The 18982-nt window shown below is 55.5% G+C and overlaps 1 protein-coding gene across 2 annotated transcripts; it reads left to right on the forward strand.

The window, feature by feature from the left end:
* Nucleotides 1-226: 226 nt before the first annotated feature.
* On the forward strand, nucleotides 227-18802 carry SFRP1 (secreted frizzled related protein 1). Of its 2 annotated transcripts, XM_083811533.1 has the most exons (3): nucleotides 227-850; nucleotides 5790-5867; nucleotides 13755-18802. In XM_083811533.1, the coding sequence occupies exons 1-3, from the start codon at nucleotides 316-318 to the stop codon at nucleotides 14075-14077; spliced, it is 936 nt and encodes a 311-aa protein (XP_083667659.1). In that variant the 5' UTR covers nucleotides 227-315; the 3' UTR covers nucleotides 14078-18802. The 2 variants fall into 2 exon arrangements, with proteins under 2 accessions (XP_083667659.1, XP_083667658.1); XM_083811532.1 differs by lacking the exon at nucleotides 13755-18802 and having other exon boundaries at nucleotides 5790-6722.
* Nucleotides 18803-18982: the final 180 nt, after the last annotated feature.

The raw sequence follows: 18982 nt of genomic DNA on the forward strand, positions 1-18982 counted from the left end.
GGGCCGGGCCGCGCCGCGATTGGCTCCCGGGGCCGCTGATTGACAGCGGCGGGCGAGCGCGCGGCGGGCGGCAGCGCCCTGATTGGCTGCCGGGGGCGCACAAACCCGCGGCGCGGCGCGGCGGGGCCAGAGCGGGGCCGGGAGCGGGAGCGCTGCGGGCGGGGCGGCGGCGGCGGCGGGCGTCCGACGGGGGGGGCCGCGGGCACCGGGAGGGGTCCCCGGGGGGGGGCGCCGGGCGGGGGTCTCGGGGGGCGGCGGGCGGTGCCGTCGGGGCCGTCGGCGGGCAGGGCGAGCCCGGCGGCGCGGGGCGCAGCCATGGGCAGGGTGCGGGGCGCCTGCGGGCCGGCCCTGCGGGCGCTGCTGTCCCTGGCTGCCGGGCTGCTGGCGTGCGGCGAGGGCAGCGAGTACGACTACGTGAGCTACCAGTCCGACCTGGGGCCCTACCCGGGCGGGCGCTTCTACACCAAGCCCCACCAGTGCGTGGCCATCCCGGCCGACCTGCGGCTCTGCCACAGCGTGGGCTACGACAAGATGGTGCTGCCCAACCTGCTGGACCACGAGACCATGGCCGAGGTGAAGCACCAGGCGAGCAGCTGGGTGCCGCTGCTTAACAAGAACTGCCACATGGGCACCCAGGTCTTCCTCTGCTCCCTCTTTGCCCCCGTCTGCCTGGACCGGCCGGTGTACCCGTGCCGCTGGCTCTGCGAGGCCGTGCGCGACTCCTGCGAGCCCGTCATGCAGTTCTTCGGCTTCTTCTGGCCAGAGATGCTCAAGTGCGACCAGTTTCCCCAGGACGACGTCTGCATTGCCATGACAGCTCCAAATGCCACTGAGGTCTCCAGGCCCAAAGGTAAGGCACGACCGGAGCTGGAGCCCCGCTTCCGGTGTTTTTTTCCGAGCTGGTGAGGCAGGCGTCAGCCTGGAAGTGGCTGTGTGGGGCCAGGTAGGGTCCTGTGCAGGGCAAGGCTCACCGGGGCTCTGCTTCTTGGGAGCAGCTCTCCCCAGCTGCCTCCAAGTGCTCTGTGAGCTGGCTGCTCCCAGCTGCTGTCTGCACCATCCTGAGGAAGGCAGGATGCGCTGCTGGCTTCTCACCTCCCTCTCGGAGTAGAAATCCAAGGGCAGGTGGAGCTGGGGGAGATGTGGTGGATGCATGGCTGCTCCGAGCCCTGTGCAGGCATCGGGACCAGGCTCTGAGCCTGCCCTCCGGGTGCTGCATCACCACGGGAAGAGCTTCTCTTCCCTGCTGGGCTCCCGTTGCGGCCACTCCTTAGCAGCGGGAGGGTGCCTGTTGGCACATGGCAGAAAACGCCTGGCGGGAATGGGTGGCGGCGATGCTCCTGGCAGGGACACCCCGCTTCCCAAGGAGACCTGGGGCTCGGCAGTCTCGGTGGAGGATGCACGTGCCGTGGAAAGCCAGCCCTGCCTTCTCAGGGGGCTGTATGGTGGAGAGGGGGCTGCAGGCAAGAGGTTTATCAAGAAGCAATTGGAGCAAGTGGGTGTGTTTCGTGTTTGCTTTGATTGTGCTCAGCAAGTCTGTTTGTGTCAGATTGGCTTGTTTACAGTCAGTTGCAATGAGTCTCACTTGTTGCTGAAAACTTTTTAAATAAATAAATATCCTGGGGTAGCTTAGGCAGTCTGCATTAGAGCACCTCATAAAATTGACAAGAAAGGTGATTGTAGAGAGAGAAGACAGAGGTAGGTGGGGAGCGATGGCTTGGAGCCGGGGACTGGGGCCAGGGCCAGTGCTTGCTGCAGGCAGGGCAGCACGCAGGGGGCACCTGAGCCCCCCTGTTGCACCCTGGCAGTGGTACCCAGGGCAGGTGGGGGCCAGGCGGGGGTCGAGGTTTGGCTCCCAGTCCCTGGGACCCAGCCTGCTCCTGCTGTAGCCGTGCTACAGCCGTAGCCATGCTGGCTTCCTTACCGTGGCTCATGCTTACTGATGCGATTGCTGGACAAAGCTCTTTGTTTTCAGGGAAGGCTCTGAGGTTGCTGTCCTGTATGAACCCAGACCCTTGGTCCAGACCGCTGTCACGTCCTGTGAGCAGGTCTGAAGGTTGCTTTTATTCCCCAGGGACTTGCAGCCAAGCGTGCTGCTGGGCAGCTGGACCGGAGCTGCTGCCTGTGGGGCTGCCCTGCCGCAGTCCACAATGGGCTAGTTTGCAGCTAGAGGACGTAACAGCCCGAGATGTTTTCTAGGTGAGCAGCATCTGCTAGGCTTTTCTCTCGTGTAGTTTAATAGCTTACTGTTTGCTGAACTCTCAGACCTGACTTGGCAGCAGCACCGGAGTGGGATAGTGTTGCTTTCTTTTGGTGCTGCTAACGTGTCCAGCAGCATGGTATTTAGGCACCACAGGCAGCACTGAAGCGACTTCATTACAAGCTGTATCAGCTCAGGTTTGAGGCCTTCATGCATTTTCTTCTGCTCCTGTCAGGGGTGCAGAGAGGACTCATTCTGCACAGGCTTTAGGGGATATTAACAACATGTGCTTTGAGTGAACTGGAAACCGGAGCTGGGGTGAGTGTTGCAAGAAAGTGTCACAGCCCTTCCGATAAACGCGCTGTCTGCTGTGCGGGTTCAGAAACTTACGTCCCATGCACTTCAAAATGAGCAATTTGTTTGCAAGGATGTTTACAGAAAGCAAGTCTTTAAAATTCTTGTGCAAGTGTGGAGACTCCAGAACATTCAGTGGAAGAATTTATGCAGCCATTTTCATATCCTCTTGGCTGCTCGCAAGCATTTCAAGAGAAGCTCCTGCCTTGGTGTAGCTGGGCTCCAGGGGAGAGTGGGGCAGAGCCCCTCGTGCCTGTCCTGTCGGCTGGGGCACCGCTCTGGGAAGGGACCAGCACTTTGGCTACAAACACTTGTTGAGGTGAGATGCTCTCTGGTAATCAGCTGGGCTGGACCTTCTGTCCTTGGGTCTGTGAGGTTTTGGGCAGTTAGTGCTAACTGACAGCTGAGGTGTCCCTAATGCCGTGCTGGCGTGTATTCCACGAATAACCCTCGCCTGCGGGAACAGGCTCTGCTCACCGCGCGCTGCATGCTGTGACCCTTCAGCCCCACGCAGCTGAGAGCAAGCAGAGCAAACCTGCAAGCTGCCTGCAGCCCCTGCTGTTGTCTGGTACAGCCCAGCGAGTCCTGCTCTGGCACCCAGCAGAAGACCTGCCATGGCACACCTTGCGGCTGCGGCACAGCCCTCCCTGGCTTGCAGCTTTCTGTCGGTGCAAGCTCTGAGCCCTCGTAGGTTTTGGGTGCTGTTGATTTAAAGAAGGTCAGAGCCCAACAGTGTCCCCCCTTTTCTCTGAGCATTAATAAGAACGAGCCCTTTCAGTATTTTTCTCCATTAACACCTTAAAATTGGAATTTGTTTCTGCCTCTCAAATAGCTGACCTGCTGAATTCCTTTCTCCTTAAGCATAAGGCGGTAAAGCCTGCAGGCCCACAGGATGCATCAGGGGAGTTGCAGATTAATATAGCATTACACATTCCTTCTCCTGCCCCTGGAGTAAGCTGGCTCTAAAGCCAGGCATTAGAAAATGGTCAGCAGGGAGAAAACAGGCTGGAAACAAGCTAATGTTGTGCCTTGAGTAAAGCTGTCAAATGCAGACGATGGGCCCTGACCGAGCCGTCGTAGGTCAGGAGGTGGGGTCTGAACTCTGGCCCTGGGGTGCTTGCAGGGTACCACGAGCACAGTGGGAGGCCTGTGCTGCACCAAACACCAGCCGTGCTGGGCGCAGAGCTGTGCGGGAGCCGGCCTGTGCCTCTGGCTTTTGCATTTCTGACCGTGGCAGGGTGGCCCGTGGGTGTTCCCGTCCCCTCGGGGCACAGGGTGAAGCGGCTGCTCGCAGCCCTGTGGGACGCGGTGCAGGCCCGGCAGCAGGGCGAGTGCTGCGCTGGGGGCTGGCGGCGCTTGTGGTGCTGGGGAAGCCAAGGGGAAGCGCTTTTCTCTGGCGAGAGGAGTGTTGGCAGGATGCGAGCGCCAAGCGGCTCAGATGTGCTGTGGGGGGACAGATGTGGAGCCCCCAGGGCCTGTGGAAGGGGCTGCCCAGGGCGCGCTGCCCCTGCCTGAGTGGAGCCGGAGGTCCCTGCCACTGTGGTGCGCTACGGCATCCTGAAGGGCTGTGTAGCTAAAACAAAGCCTGTCTTTTCAGCAGGGAACAATGAGTCTTATTTTGGGTGTGCGGAAATCTCATAGGGTGTGCGTCATGGTGGCTTTCTTGCTGGGCACGGGTGGGCTCAGTCGTTCTCCTAGCATGCGATTTGGCTACTTGGGCACGTTGAAATGGCTTACAGGATGGGATCTGCAGCGATCAGCCAGTGCGTGGCAGGTACCCCTGCCGTTCTCAGGGGACATGGGCTTGGGGTGGCCCCACACAACAGCTCACCCCCCGGTGTGGCAGCAGGGATGGACCAGTGGGGCCTCCTGCTGGCATCCCTGCTCCCTCATCATGAGCTCATTAAATGTGCAGGCCGGATGGCAATATTCATTTTAAAAATAAAGTGTTGAGGATGTCATCATGTCCCAGAAGCTGCCTCCTGCCTGTGTCACTGTAGGCTAAGCTAATAAAAGTGGCTGTTGCATATTAGGGTCTTGAAAGAGGATGCTACCCAGGTCAGATATACCAGGAATGGGATTGTTAGGCCCGCTTTTGGGTGCAGTGAAGATCACCTCGTTACCAGCATATTGGGGCGATTGGAAGGCCGGTTGCTCGGCATGTGTGATTAATAAAAACACGGTGCATGACCCAAGGAATTAGCATTTGGCACAGAGCAGATTGGGTGGCGGGAGGGGAAGAACAAGGCACGGAAAACAAACGTCTCGCCTGAGGTCCCGTGGGGCATCTGTGACTGAGCGGCTCGGTGCTGCGGTCTCTGCGGGTCGTGGCAGCGCCTCCCTCGCCACCCGCGCGGGGTGTCTGGCTTCGCACCCCTCCTGCTGGCAGGCTGCTCCCTTGTCTCTGCCCGGCCGCGCCGCAGGGCTGGAGGGGCGAGCGCTCCGTCTGCACGCAGGGGCCGGCAGATGTTGTGCCGCAGCGCGGCTCCCGAGAACAACTCTCGTGTGTGGGAAAGAGCCCTTCGTTCTGCTGGACCGAGAACAGAAGCAGCATCTCCCAGCTCAATAAATTCATCCGTCAGTAGCACAAATCTGCGTCTGTGCTGCTGGGTGGTCTCTGCTCAGGCGGGAGGCAGGGACCTGGAAACAGTTTTTTATTCTCCGGGTGAGCTGAGCTCTCCTCCCAGGATGGGTCCCAGCAGAGAGAGGATGGCTGTGCTTGGGGTCGTGCTGGAGGGGAACGGTGCACCTGAGAACTGTGTGTGTCCCTCTCCAAGCCGTCCCTGCTCTGGGGAGGAGCAGGAAGGAGGAGAGGCCCTTGCCATGCCTGGGTATCTGGCAGGGCCCCTGGGTTGTGCCTGTCCTGAGCCCTAGCCTGGCTCTGGGGCAGCTGTCAGCCTGGGACGCCCCTTGCAGTGTGAGCCATCCTCGTTCCTGGTCCTCCTCCTGCTGTGCTCTGGGCACCGCGTGCCAGCTTGGCACGCTGCAGGGAGGCAGCATCAGCAGGCAGCTTGCCATGCCCCGTGACGAGTGGTTGCCCCCGGCTGGGAGCCTGGCCCTGGAAGCCCCTCTCCGTGCCAGCCCTGTGCTCCTGAGCTCAGCAGCTGCCTGCTCCTGCCCGGTCCTGCAGCGCTGGGACCTGGCACCCCAGGGCACGTGTTTTCTGAAAGCGTGTGCAGCCCAGCCCTCCGGTGCTTCTTGAGCTTGCTCCTCATCACCTCTTGTCTCCTCTCACCAGGAACGACTGTGTGTCCCCCTTGCGACAACGAGATGAAGTCGGAAGCCATTGTTGAGCATCTGTGTGCCAGCGAGTTTGGTAAGGAAAGTGTTCCTGCTGCTTCTCCTCGATGGCAGGGCTCTGGAGCGCGGAAGGGAGGAGGCACTTGGTACCCTGGCACGAGAGCGTCCCGCTCCCTTTCCAGACATCTGGGCCGGCCGCGACAGTGCCCAGGGCAGCAGGCTGGGTGCACGGTGTGCCTGGAGGGCATCTCCCCCCTGCCCCCCAAGCAGGAACCCGGGCACCAGCAGGGTGCCACAGCTGCTTCAGTTTCCCTGCCCATCCCGGGAGTGCCTGCGGACAGTTGCAGTCCTTGCCCGGAGGCGAGCGTGCCTCTAGATGTCAGTGTCGGTGCGCGGAGAGAGGGACGTGTCCGGGGACGTGTCCTGCTGGGCAGCCCGGTGGGGATGGCAGGGGCTGGGGTCCTGGTTGCAGCGTGGTGCCTGCACTTGGCATCACCCCCGGTCTTGGTGCTGCAGCACGGCCGGCAGCTCTGTGGGGGGTTGTGCCTGGACATCTCTCCTGCCCGGCTTCCTTGTAGCCCTGGGTCTCTTTTAGCGAAGTTACGCTCCGCTTGTCAAGTCCAGGTGTAAAAACCAAGAGCAAGCCCTTGTCTTGCTAAGGCTGAGCAGTGAGGGAGAGAATACAGGGCTACTTCAAAGCTGTGTCCTACATCCGTTATGGCTTGTGAGTGAGTCAGACAATCACAGGTAAACAGAACTCCATTTTAAAAAAAAAAGAAAGGAAAAAAAAACAAGAAAGAAAAAAACACAACAACGAAAAGTATTGCAGGGAAAAGTAGCTTTTTCAGATCAAGTGCAGAATTAACTGGTTTTGACATCCTTGCTGGTGTACGTAGCTTTCCTGGAAAGTTATTAAAGGCATATTGAACAAGGTGTGCATTCCTCGGGGATTAGCACTTGAATGTGCCCTGTGCCAGAGCATGCTATGCAAACCCAAACCTGCTCTGCATGCTGGTGTATTACCCTTTCTGCTGGAAATGAATTCTCAACTCTCCTGCAGATTTGGTATGCCAAATGTCCTAAGTTCAGTGCAGACTTCTTGTAACAGGGAAAAGCATCAACAGGAGCAGCCATGTAATAGTTTCTCAGGAACGTGCGTACTTCCAGCTGGATCGGGTGATGGGTGCGTGAATCCAGTGCCGCAGCCTGGCTGATGCGGGAGGCACCCGGCTGGCCCTGAGCGCTGCCCCAGCAGCTCTGCTCCTTTTCTGCTCCCCATCTCCTCGCCTCCAGGGGCAAGCGACCAACAGGACAGGTACCAAGTCCCTGGGAGGGTCAGGGGAGGTCTTCCATTCCCAGGCCTTCATCTTTTGCTGTGTTGCACAGGCATAGCTGCGTGCTTGTCACCAGCCTCTGCTGTTACATATCCTCCCCGCACTGCGGGGCAGTTGCACGACCGGCAGGAGAGGCCAAACCAGAAGTATTTGTGGGGTTGGTAGAGGGGCTTCAGACACTGACTTGCCCACAGTGTAGGCTGGCTATGGAGAACTTTTGTGGTGACAATCCAGAGGGTGGAAATATTTCTTGGCAGGCGCTCCCTGGGTAGGGCTGCGGCGAGTGGCCAGAGTTGCTGAGCAGCAGCAAACAGCAGCAACATCGACTGCCGTGCATACCCCCAGTTAATCCAAAACTCCTGCGAAGGCTTTCACAGAAACCTTCCTCCTGCTGCGGGCTCGGCCCTGCTGTGGTTGGGGGTGGCGGGGATGGGTCCCCCCACTGGAGGGAAGGAGCGGGGCCAGCTCCATGGCTGGGTGCTGGGGCTGGCTCTGCGCTGCCGGGGGCTCTGCGGTGTCGGGAGCTCACTGGCAGGGGGCTGCAGCCCTGCGCTGTCCCCCGCTGTCCCGTGCCCGTGCTTAGGTGGCAGCAGCTGGCACAGACGAAGGCAGCCAGGTTTAAACCAGCTTGTATGAGCCTCGGGCCTGGCAGGATCGCTTTAGTTGCAATGCCAGGCACTGCTACTGCATGAGCACACCTGCCTGCCCCCCAGAGCAGCGTATTTTCCAAGCTTTGTTTAGAACTGTTTGTTTTCTCTGCTGAAGCAGAGTCTGGTGTTTTTTCAAGCCATTGCAAGCAATTTGGGATTGTTCTTTGTCCTGTGTACCAGCATGACTCCAACATATAGCTTTAGTCTTTAAACACATCAGAGCTCTTGCTGATGCTGAGGTTGCTTCTATTCCTTCTCCTTCCCATCGCTGCTTTCTTTTATCTCATTTTTTTTTTTGTGAAGACATGATGACCTTCCTACAGTAGAAAAATCCGAATGCAACTGAGCAGGACGCAACTGGTGTCTGCTGCGTGTGAAGCATCATTCTTTCTTCACAATGGAAAGCTGGTTGCATCTTGGATATCCTTTTGTTCCCCTGTTCCTCCCTTGTCACCAGAACAAATAGCAGTGGAAAAGTTCATTTGCATGGTATTTTCTTCCTTCTGTCGCTGTGTTTTTCCTCCCCGTCCAGGAGAATTCCTGGGTGCATGTAACGCTGTTTCCAGATGTGCCAGCCTGTAGCCACCTGGGGAGCTGGTGTGCAGGAAGGGATGCAGTGCGAGTCTTCCCTCTGCTCCAAGGGAAGATGGGGCAGGGTGCTCCTGGGGATGTCCCAGCCTATGGAGAGCAGCTGGCAAAGGATGAATTGACTTCAGGAAGTTTTCTCAAAGCACAGTGCATGGTTCTTAGATCTCTGTTTAGTCTTCAGGGGTTACTGTCACAGGGGCAATTTCTCAAGGAGAGCTGTTTATCTGGCACTAAAATAAACTCGCAGCCATTCAGACTGAGATTTCTCATGCACATCCACCAAGGTAAACACTGGCAACTGACAGGTTACAGATCCTCATCAAAGCCAGACACATACAATAAATGTTTAAACTAACATGTGCTGCAAGGGGCAGCTGTTTGGTGGGTCCTGCTCACCAGCTCTTCCTTGCTGATCCTCATGATGATGTTACCGCAGGCTTCACGTACATCCCAGCGGCTTGTGAGGTGCGGGGTGCTTTGCCCACTGCTGATGTGTGGCCTGCTGGGGCGGGAGGCAGCTGTGCAACAGCCCTGGGCACGATGTCGCTCTTGAGGCCCACGGAGGAGGAGCTCTGGCTCCAGCTGTGAACACGGAAAGGGAAAGGGAGCTCTGTCCCTGGGCAGGAGAGGGGGCCTGGGCAAGGTGCTGGTGCCGGCAGGGCTGCCGGCCTCGTGGGTGAGCAGGACTCTGGGTTTGGATCTGTCTGAGCGGTGCTGAACGTGGCTTCTCGGTGCTGGTTTGAGGGCAGCCCCGCTTGTGCGACAGCTTGGTGGTTCCTCTGAGAGTGGGCACAGCCCGGCTGCGGGGCTGGCTGCGTCCTGCCTGCCGGTGGAGGCACCCGGAGGTTAGCTTCTCCTTTCTTTCTTTCAGCAGCGTCCAGCAGCTGTCTCCTCTCTTCTCCTCGGCAGCACCAGCAGAGCCCCTCCGGGAAAGGGGAGCGTGCTCTGACCCAGCAGCTCGCAGCACCGTACCTCGTTCGCTGCTGGCTCGCTCGCGGCGGGAGTGTTCCCCGGTCCTGGCGCACCTCTGGCTTTGTGTGGCTGCTGCCCCGCAGCTGGGGCTGGGAGCAGGCAGCAGCAGCAGCGTCTGCCAGGCATGGAGCGGGGCTGTGGGACCTTCCCGGGGCACAGAGCAGTGCCGGGGGGGCCGGCAAGCACGCTCGGGTTAATTGCAGTTCAGGTTTTGGTGCAGCTCTGGTGTGCCAGGGACACGGCGATGGAGGCGTGATGAAGTGCGAGTGCCCTCCTGTGCCCCCCCGCACCTCCCTGGGCTGCAGCCAGGTTTTGTTTCTTACTCTTTGTGCGGGCTGGGCTGGCCACACGCTCTCCTGGAGTTCATTCCACTCTCTTTCTCTTGCTGATTTTATTTATTGTTTCTGCCCTTTCTCTGGGGTCTGAGGGGATCCTGCTGAACGGGCTCTTGCTGCACTGGAGACTGCAGTACAATCAATACATGCTGTTTATTTTTTTCCTTGACTGACAGTTCCTTGCCTGCAGCCTTCTCCTGTTACAGCCCTAATGTGTCTTCTGGCAGGTTTCCTTCTTCTGAGTGATTTCTAAAGGAAGGAGCAGTGAGGCTGAAGGAACAGCAGAGCTTTCCGTTCTCTCACGTTCCCTTCCCTGCCCCTGAGGGTGCTGCAGCGGGGCCCCTGCCCGCGTGCGGGAGAGCAGTGGGGATGGAGTCCCAGGCTCCTGCGTGCTGACGAAGGGGGGCTGGAGGGGCTGGGGCAGGGGGGGCGCGGGCATTGCCGTGCAGCTGTAAAAGTGGGAGCTTACTCAGCAGGGCTGTGCCGGGCAGGGGGAGGTTGTCTTTCCAGCTGCTGGGAGGGCGCTTGGGTGCACTGTGCTGCAGCGGTGCCTGCCTGCTGTGTGTCTCGCAGGGTGCCCCGTGTTGCACCATCACAGCCTGTGGCCGCGGTCCTGCGGTGCCCAGGACTTTCACCTGGTGAGTGAGCAAGAGTGATGCAGGAGAGGGTTTGCTTTTGTGCCGTGCATGGTGCTGAGCCCTCGTGGAGGGTAGGAGGGTGCTTTGCTCCCAGGGGCACTGGCAGCGCTCCCAGTTTGTCTGGGAGGTTGGGTTTCCCCTTTTCCCTCTGTGTGAGCAGGACTGGAAAGCCGGAGCTGCAGAGGTACCGATGAGGGTGTTTCAAGTGACGCAGTGCAAGCTGTGCTTTCAGGCTGGACCCCGACCATCTCCATGGAGCCTTTGCTCTCCTTGGAGCTCTTGCTGCCACAAGTAATTTTGCTCTGAGTGAACAAACACTTTCATATATCCTGCTTCATTTTAGTAGATATAAAGAAGACATTTTTATATCCTCAGTGCTCCCCTCTCTCTGCGTTAGAGATAGCAGAGCTATGCTACGGTCTGATAGGAGCTGTTTGTAGTTGGGGCCAAATTCCTGCTGTGGTTCAATGGGGTGAGCGTTACACAGGCGAGGGTCTCGCCCCATGCTTGGGGAGCCGTGGCCAGCAGTGGGGCACTGCCCTGCGCCCTCTCCCTGCTGCATCCCCTCCCGCGGCATCTGGGCATCAGGGTAAACCTGGGGGGATGCACGGGGCGCTGGGGGAAAAGGTTCTGCCCTCCTCTGTGGCACAGGGTCTCAGGCTTTCCAGGTGGCGAGGACAGCCCCAGGGATGTGCTTTTATGTGTGGTGTGGCTCGGCTCTGGGCTCGAGGGAGCAGCGTCAGCCCCGGAGCTGCTGTGGGAGCCAGGCATTTGGCACTGCCTGTCCTGGCTGGCAGCGAGTGCCCGGGCAGGGACCACAGCCTCTTGGCACCAGGGCTGAGTGAGGGCAAGCCTGGGTTTAGCACCCCGGGAGGACTTGTGCTGCTGTCAACGCAACGTGGCTGACGGCTGACGAGTCCCAAATTAGATCCTGAAATCTGCCTTTATTGTGTTTTGTGTGTTCCCTCCCAGCCCGAATAAAGCTTTCACTTCTGTTCTCTGGGAAGAGCCCTTGGGGTGGGTGGCTGGACGCTGGCTTTCCCTGGTGCTCTGCCTCCACGCCTCGCCTGCCTGCCAGCAGCTCACGAGGAGGACGTTTCAGGACCAGATGCAGCCCCAAAACAAAACCTCTCTGTGCACCCTGCAGGAGTGGGTCAGATGCACGGCCCTGCGGCGTGCTCGGTGCTGGAGTGGAGGGGAAGGGAGAGTCCCACGGGGTGGGTGCTGCAACTGGCCACTGCTACTGCTGGGATGGCAGAGAAAGGCGCTCGTCTGCCGCCACATCTCTGGTGGCTGCCGGGTTTGATGATAAAGATTTGCTGGTCGGTTGGAGTGAAGGGGGAGGTGGGCTTGTGGCTGAGGCGCTGATGAGCCTTCAAAGCCCGTGGCTTTGGATCCTCCCTGGGGAGCAGCACCCATCCCAGGTGCTGCCTTTCTGATGTGCGTGGAAAGTGCAGGAGCTGCGTGCCCATCTGGCTGCGTGTGAAACCTGCCCCTCGTGCCCAGGAGTCTCTGATCTTGGCTCTGAGCGCTGCTTTGCAGGAGTGAGACTTGGATACATTTTCTAGTTCCCAGCTGGATTTATGGTTCACCTGGGCAGCTCCCATGCCCCCTGAACCTGCCTTGCTGGCTTGCAGAGACAACTGCTGCTGTGCAAGGCAGGGAGCTGCGAGCTCCCAAGGCACGGGATTTCCAGACCCTCCTTGTCTTCTGTAGACTATGATACCTGGAGCAGAACAACACCTCTGCTAGCTGCCAGCTTGTTTTCTTCCTCTAGCAACAAGGTTCTAAACTTGCAGCAATCGCAGCAAAGCAATTTGCAAACAAGCCACTTTGGAAAAAGTCTCTAATTATGGGTATTACACTGCTGGAAGCTGCTGTGCTCAGTGCAAGAGTTCAAAGTCAGAACTGATAAAGAAATTGAGGCTCATTTTGAGGAATGCTGTTGTTGCTGCCCAAGTAATGTCATGGAGCTTAGAGCTGCCTGTAAACTACTTGCTCTATTTTCCAGATTCATTGCAAATTAACCTGGTTCAGTGTCTTTAGCTCCTTTAAAGCTTGCATCTCTTTAGTTCCTCGGACATCCTGAATTTGAAAAACAGATGGAATTAAAGTTTCACTTAGGTTTCCAGTCCGGGATTACTTTCTTGTACAGTAACAGTATAACACAACAGGGCTTTTGGCAAACAGTAGACCTTTTTAGCACACGGGCAGATAAATACCATTATTTCTTTTGCCAGTGCAGTGGCTGGGAGTGTGAGGGTAATACGCAGACTCTGCTGCCTTCTCGGGATTGTCATCGCACTGTGCTGTTGCCATTTGTGTCTGGAACGGTGAACAGAGCTGCCGTCCAGAGGCAATGTGTATTTATTACTACAAGATCCAGCAGAGCAGGACTTCAAGGAACAGTGCTGCGGGGGATTCCTCTCCCTGCCAGAATCCAGGGCTTTTGCAGTGCTGTCTGCTACACACACATCTGAGAATCAAATGGAAAGGGACAGCAGACAATTAATCACCTATCCAAGCGCTATTTATCTGCAACTTTGAAGTAAACTCCCAAATGATGGAAATATGTTAGTAATTTTTGGCCATATGTGCTTTTCCCCCAAAATGAGGCAGAGCCAAATGGCACAGAAGTGATACTTTAATGTACAACACATTTTCATCATTTTTCCCATGCATACTAAATTCCTCTTCATGGTCAGGGCAAGGGAACATTATTATTATTATTATTTTAATTTGGGTTGTGATTAACTCAGGAAAATGCTGAGCCCAAAGAGGAAGATATTTTCTATGGGGGTCGTATGGGATTACCTCCCTTTGCTGGGGAAGGTGCCTGTGCTGCTGGCTGCTTCCTGCTTCCCCATCGGGCACGGGTGCTTTCAGTGGGCTTTGCTGCTCTCACGTAGACACATTGGGTGCTTGGGAACTTGTTTCATGGGCGCCCGAGGCCAGGAGTGACTGTACACAAATGTTGGAATGTTCGAGGAGCTAGGCTGACCTTTTAAATGGCCCTTGTAAGAGTCTCTCTGTGTGCTAAAGCTGGGAAATGATGTTCTTACTCAGCCAATGTTTTGCTAGCAAAGTTTGTGTTGCTCCACTGAACGAGTTTCCCTTCCAAATACAAAGTGCCTGGCACGTTTTGTGCTGGGGGACGGGAAGCAGAGAGGCCGATGTCTTATGCTGGTGCTCTGCCAGGAGGGCACGGCCCTGCCTCAGGGGGTGAGGGGTTTTGCACTGCGGCCTTGCAGGCAAGCTGGGGCCCGGGTGTCACAGGGAAGGTTTTGCTTGTGCTGTCCTGGCACCCGCTGCCCCTGGGGCACCTTCCCGGCAGCGCCCGTTGTGGGGGCAGTGCGGTGACACGGGTGGGTGGATGGCAAGCGCTTTGCGAGTGAAGGCTGCTCAGGGCTTTTCTGTTTTCCCCTTCTCCCGGGCTTGTTTTTCAGCTCTGAAGATGACCATAAAGGAAGTGAAGAAGGAGAATGGGGACAAGATGATCGTCCCACGGAAGAGAAAGGCGCTGAAGCTGGGGCCCATCAGGAAGAAGAACCTGAAGAAGCTGGTGCTGTTCCTGAAGAATGGCGCCGACTGCCCCTGCCATCAGCTGGACAACTTCGGCCACTACTTCCTGATCATGGGCCGCCAGGTGAAGACCCAGTACCTGCTGACGGCCATCTACAAGTGGGACAAGAAGAACAAAGAGTTCAAGAAGTTCATGAAGAAGATGAAGTCACCAGATTGCCCGACATTTCCATCCGTCTTCAAGTGATGAAGCGGGCGGCGGGAGAGCTGCTGGCCCGCGCCCCGGGCATGGCGCTTCCAGCCTCGCTCCCTCTGCCGTGGGCACGCAGGGGCCGAGCCCCTCCTGTTCCTCCTCGTCCTTCTCAGAGCTTCCTCCCCAGGCCCCAGCCCTCCCGCATTCCCCCGCCGGCATTCTCCTGACTGCCAGAGCATGCGAGTGTGATGAGCGAGCACTGAGCAGTCTGAGGTCACAGACTATTTGCATCTGCAGTAGCCAAAGACCTATTGCTGCAAGGATCTGTAACTTCCTTTAAACAGCAGCTGTCAGGTAAAGAGGGCAGGCAGCGGGGTGTGAAGTTGTCAATTGCATGATTGCAGAAAGGACACTTGTGACCACTTTCCTCCTGTGTTCATGGCTGCAAGAGCACCCTGAGTTAATTCCTGTTTGAGCCAGAGCCAGCTTGTTAGAAAAACATCCCATCCTGACGGTAAAAGTTAATAAATGAGTGACGGAGAATCTGCCACAACCTCGGATAAAACCTCCTAATAGCTAATTGCCCTCGCTGTAAAACAAACAAACAAACAACATTCTAGTCTAAATTTGTTTTGGTCTGGGCCTGAGCCCTGGCATCCTCGTGGTGCCTTGGTCGGCTGGATGGGAGAGGTCCCGGCCCTCGCGCCTCCCAGTGCCAGCCCGCCAAGGCAGAGCCCCGTGCCCGGCTGGCCTCGTCCCTGTGGAAATGCGTGCTGCTTGGTGGCCAGCCCCGCTGCTGGCAGAGCCTGTGGCCAGCCCCTCCTTTTTGTGTCACTTGCTCACTTTACCAGTGATATTTTTATGGTGTCTTCAGGCTGCTGGCCAAATATCGGATTGCGGAAGGGCAAGGATCGGTCCCCGCGGAGCACCGCAGGAAATGCATCATCTCCGCGTTTCCCTCCCTGCAGTCACCGTGGGACCTATCGGTGTCTGGACGTCAGTCCATTTGATGTGTGACAACTTGGCTTTATATCATTGTGTTTTTTTTTTTTTTTCCTTAATCAAAATGTCATGTTAGCACGAGGTCAAGTCATTTATGAAAGACAAAGACTATTGCATCCAAATGATTGCATTTATCGACCAAGCTGAAATTCATTATTCCATTAATTGGACAAGTTCTCTTTCCCATAGACCCATATTGCTCCACATTAATTATACTATCCTGCTTCCATTCATTATTCTCATCAATCATGATTGCTCTAAGAGAATGAATATCTTGCAATGTGAGATAATCCTGTTGCATTGCAGTTAAGTGAAATAACAAAAACTCATTTTTGAGGTTTAAACCAACCCTGCTCAAAGCTGGTGAATTAATTATTTTGTAGCTCAGGAGTGCTGTTTATTCCCTTTACGGGGTTTGAGATGTGGATTTTACTGTAGATGAATGCCATGAATAAGCCAAGCACCCCGATGAATGGTGTTTCAAAACTACCAGAGAGCTGGAGTTAGGATGTGAACTCTATAGAAAATCCCACAAAGTTGTCTTAGACCCCCATGTGTAGTAGTGTTGTTTCTTTGATGCAAAATTAATCATTGTAGACAATGTACCTTATCAGTGAATTAAAACAAAACACACACAAAAAACACTCTAAGCTTTTGCACCACGGATTGATGAGGCCAACTGATGGGGAAGGCGGACAAACGAAGCCTCATCAGAAGGAGGCCGTGGCCTGCAGTTGGGACCCTCTGAGCTACCAGCACGGTTCTCTCGGGGCACCCGTGGCACCAGCCAGTTTCTTCCCGCAACCGAGTGGCAGTGCAGGACAGGAATTGGTTCTGCATCAGAGAGAGATGCTTAAAGGTTTAGTTGGGCTGGGATCTTCACGCTCTCACCAGGCTGCTTGTATGCGTCCTGCTGGCCACTTCTAGAAAAGTGGGCTTTGATTTAGTGTTTTAAAAATATGTATTTCAGCAGGAAATGTCAAATAAAAGGGAAAATCAGTTCATGTGTGTTTAGAGCCACTGCTCAGAGCTGCTTGATTTCCACCAGTGGCCCTTGAGCCTGAACGCCTGGCTTCAGAGGCGGCTCATACAGACGGGGCAGCACTGTGTTCCCTCACGCCAGCACGCAGCGTGCAGCGACGCACATGAGTTTGTTAGTGCTGCTGGTGCTTTGGTTTTCCACAAGCAGCTGGGAAGAACTGGTAATAAGAGAGTACCCAGGAAAGGTGCCTTTTTCTCTTTGCAGCTGTTTTGTTCGTCGTCTCATGGACTTGGTCAGAGCTGCCCGGGAGCTCCCTTCCCACTGGTGGCCGTGCCAGTGTGCGGCGTCGGGGGGCAAGGGGCAGCAGCGATCCTCCTGGCTGCATCCAGGGCTGGAGAAGTCCCGTTCCTCAACATCACTTGGGGGAAGAAGAAATTATCACTGTAATTACAGGCTAAAAGCATACTATAATTGTATGTTACTGGCTGCTCTATCAGTTACTTTAAACAGCCCTCTGATCCTGTGTGTTTGTCCTTGAGAAGCAGATCAGAGCAGCTGAGCGGATTCACACGTCGTATTTCAGACACAGTATTTTGGATGTTTCCATGTACCTGGACAGGAATTGTACCATTCTCTTGCCTAACTGCTCTGTGATCTGTCAGCAGTTCCTGCATGGATCTAGCTGGCAGATTGACTATGCATCGCTCTCTTCCCTTTGTACTCTCTTTGTATATGGAGGTTTTTGATAAAAATAACAGAACTAAAAGAAATATGTTTGATGTAACATCATGTTTTAGTCAGTTAAGGTATCTTTTGTTTTAATGTAATTTTAGATAGTTAATTTAGAAAAGCGTGGCAGATTGGAGGGGATGCCTTTTCTGTTTGGAAGTTTTGAGAAAGAAAAAATGTAAAAGACGAGTGAAAATCAGCACTGTAAAGAGCCACCTTCTCGCAGCACTGAACAAGTGTAAGGCTTTTCATTGCTGTAGCTGGTGGGATGCTAGTGTTCGCAGTATGTTATTTTAGCAGCTGTTTTTGATGTTATGACTTACATTTATTTTCAAGCCTAATGTCGGTTCTGTATTTTTATGCTTTTTCTTCCATGTATCAATGTTCACTTAACTAAAATTGCTGAATTAATGAATTACAATGTGATCCCCCCCTCCACCCCTTTTTATAAAGAGACGTTGTTTTCTATCCTGCGTTGGTGCTGTCAGAGGTGGCTGCAGAGTGGCTGATGTGATGGGATGCTTGGGGTGGCCGTGCTAGACCCCAGGTCCTTCACGGGTGCACGTGCTGCATGCTTACAGCAACGATGTTCTGGTCTTAAAGCACCCGCATTTGTCTTTGTAAAGCAGGTGGTAAGATCGAGACAGTTGGTCCCAGTAACGGAAGTCCCCACGTGAGATTTTTGGCATGTTCTTCTCTTGCATTCATTCCATTTGTGTTTACAGTATAATATGATTTATGCTTTCGGCCATTCAGCCTATCTCGTTATTGTCCAGTTCTCTTTAACTTCATGTCAGTGAAAAGTAATGTGGCTTCACTGTGTCCCATGCTACAACTTCAGATTATTGAAGGAAAACTGCCATAGCTTTTCAATAATAAAATGCTGGGGCAAGAGCTGGCGGCCTGCTAGCTAACAAGATGCCATAAACCCAGCGGTGGTGGAAGGCGCCTGTCAGTACCCTCCCCGTCCGCAGGCAACACTGCCTGAGCCCCCACTGTCCCGAGCCCAAAACAGCATGGTGCTGGTAGTTGGTATTTTTATACAACAGCAACTTTTTGGATGGGGAGGGAGGGAAGAGGCTTCTCGCAGGCCAAGCCCCTCGCTCCCCACTGATGCATCCTTGCCAGAGGAGCCCAGACTGGGAGACTTTGCCTTGCGGTGCAGCCTGGGCGGTCTCCAAAGAGGTTTGGGAGTGCGAGAGCCACGTGGGGCGAGTCGTGCCGGGCAAGGGGCAAGGCTGCAGGACGGGGGTCGTGGCGCGGCGTGGCTCTGCGCCTCCTGCTGCACTGGGGGCTGTCAGCAGAGCACCCTGGCAGGGAGGGAGGCGGAGGGGCGATGGGGCTGGCACTGCGGAGCTGGAGCAGACGGTGGCATGCAGGTGAGGACAGCGAGTGCCGGCGGCTCCTGCGCTTCTGGGAGGCACTGCCAGAGCCTGTGGGACGTGGTGTGGGAGCCCCGGTGCTCCCAGCTCTGTCTTGACTGCACAGTGCGGTACAAAGTCCTGGGGGCTCACCCAAGAGAAGGCCTCAGGGCCAGAGCCCCGCTCGGGGACCTGCGGAGAGCTCCTCGTGGCATCGGTGCCTGCAGCACGAAGTGGTGAGGGCTGCAGCTGGGAGCACCAGGGACTGCTACGTGCTTGGCAGAGCTCCGCACCGCTTCAGGGCCTTTGCATGCCTCATTTACCTCCGAGGTGTGAGGGGAGCAGCCCAAGCTACACATCAAAGTTTTCAAGGGCAAATACTCGAGACATAATTGTGATGGAGAGCATAGAAGTGCACAGGCCCTGTTAAAGAGCGCTGATATGTGAGTGTTTTAGAGCAGGCACGGGCACAGGAGCTGTGCAAGGAGACCATGGTGCCTGTGGGAATCTTGCATGAGCACAATGCCTATTACAGCAGAGCATTGCTTGCTTTTCTCACAGTATATTTTGACAAAGAAGTCTGTGCTTGATTGTTTTGCTTTATTTTAAACTTGTGGTTGATATAAACACATTATAGCTTCTGTTTTCTTTCTTCTGTGATTGGAGCAAGAAGACCTCTCAATAAAATGTCTTTTTTTTTTTTCTTTCGAAGTTGTTTTTATTATTGCCTTTTCCATATCAATTGCGTTACTCATTCCATGTGGTGCTGACATCTGAGGGCCTCAGTGCATTGTCTTTGTGTGAGACAGCATATCTCCACTGCCGCCTGGCAAGGAACAATGCAAAAGCTTAAACCATAGATTCACAGTGTTGGAGACAGAAAAG

This window comes from Anser anser, assembly GCF_964211835.1.
Source record: "Anser anser genome assembly, chromosome: 26".
Lineage (NCBI taxonomy): Eukaryota > Metazoa > Chordata > Aves > Anseriformes > Anatidae > Anser > Anser anser.

What these genes read in the sequence shown, in the direction of transcription:
- SFRP1 (XM_083811532.1), top strand. Translation starts at nt 316, where the DNA reads ATGGGCAGGGTGCGGGGCGCCTGCGGGCCGGCCCTGCGGGCGCTGCTG. An exon ending in TGAGGTCTCCAGGCCCAAAG is followed by an intron (nt 851 to 5,789) that starts GTAAGGCACGAC and finishes TCCTCTCACCAG; the next exon opens with GAACGACTGTGTGTCCCCCT.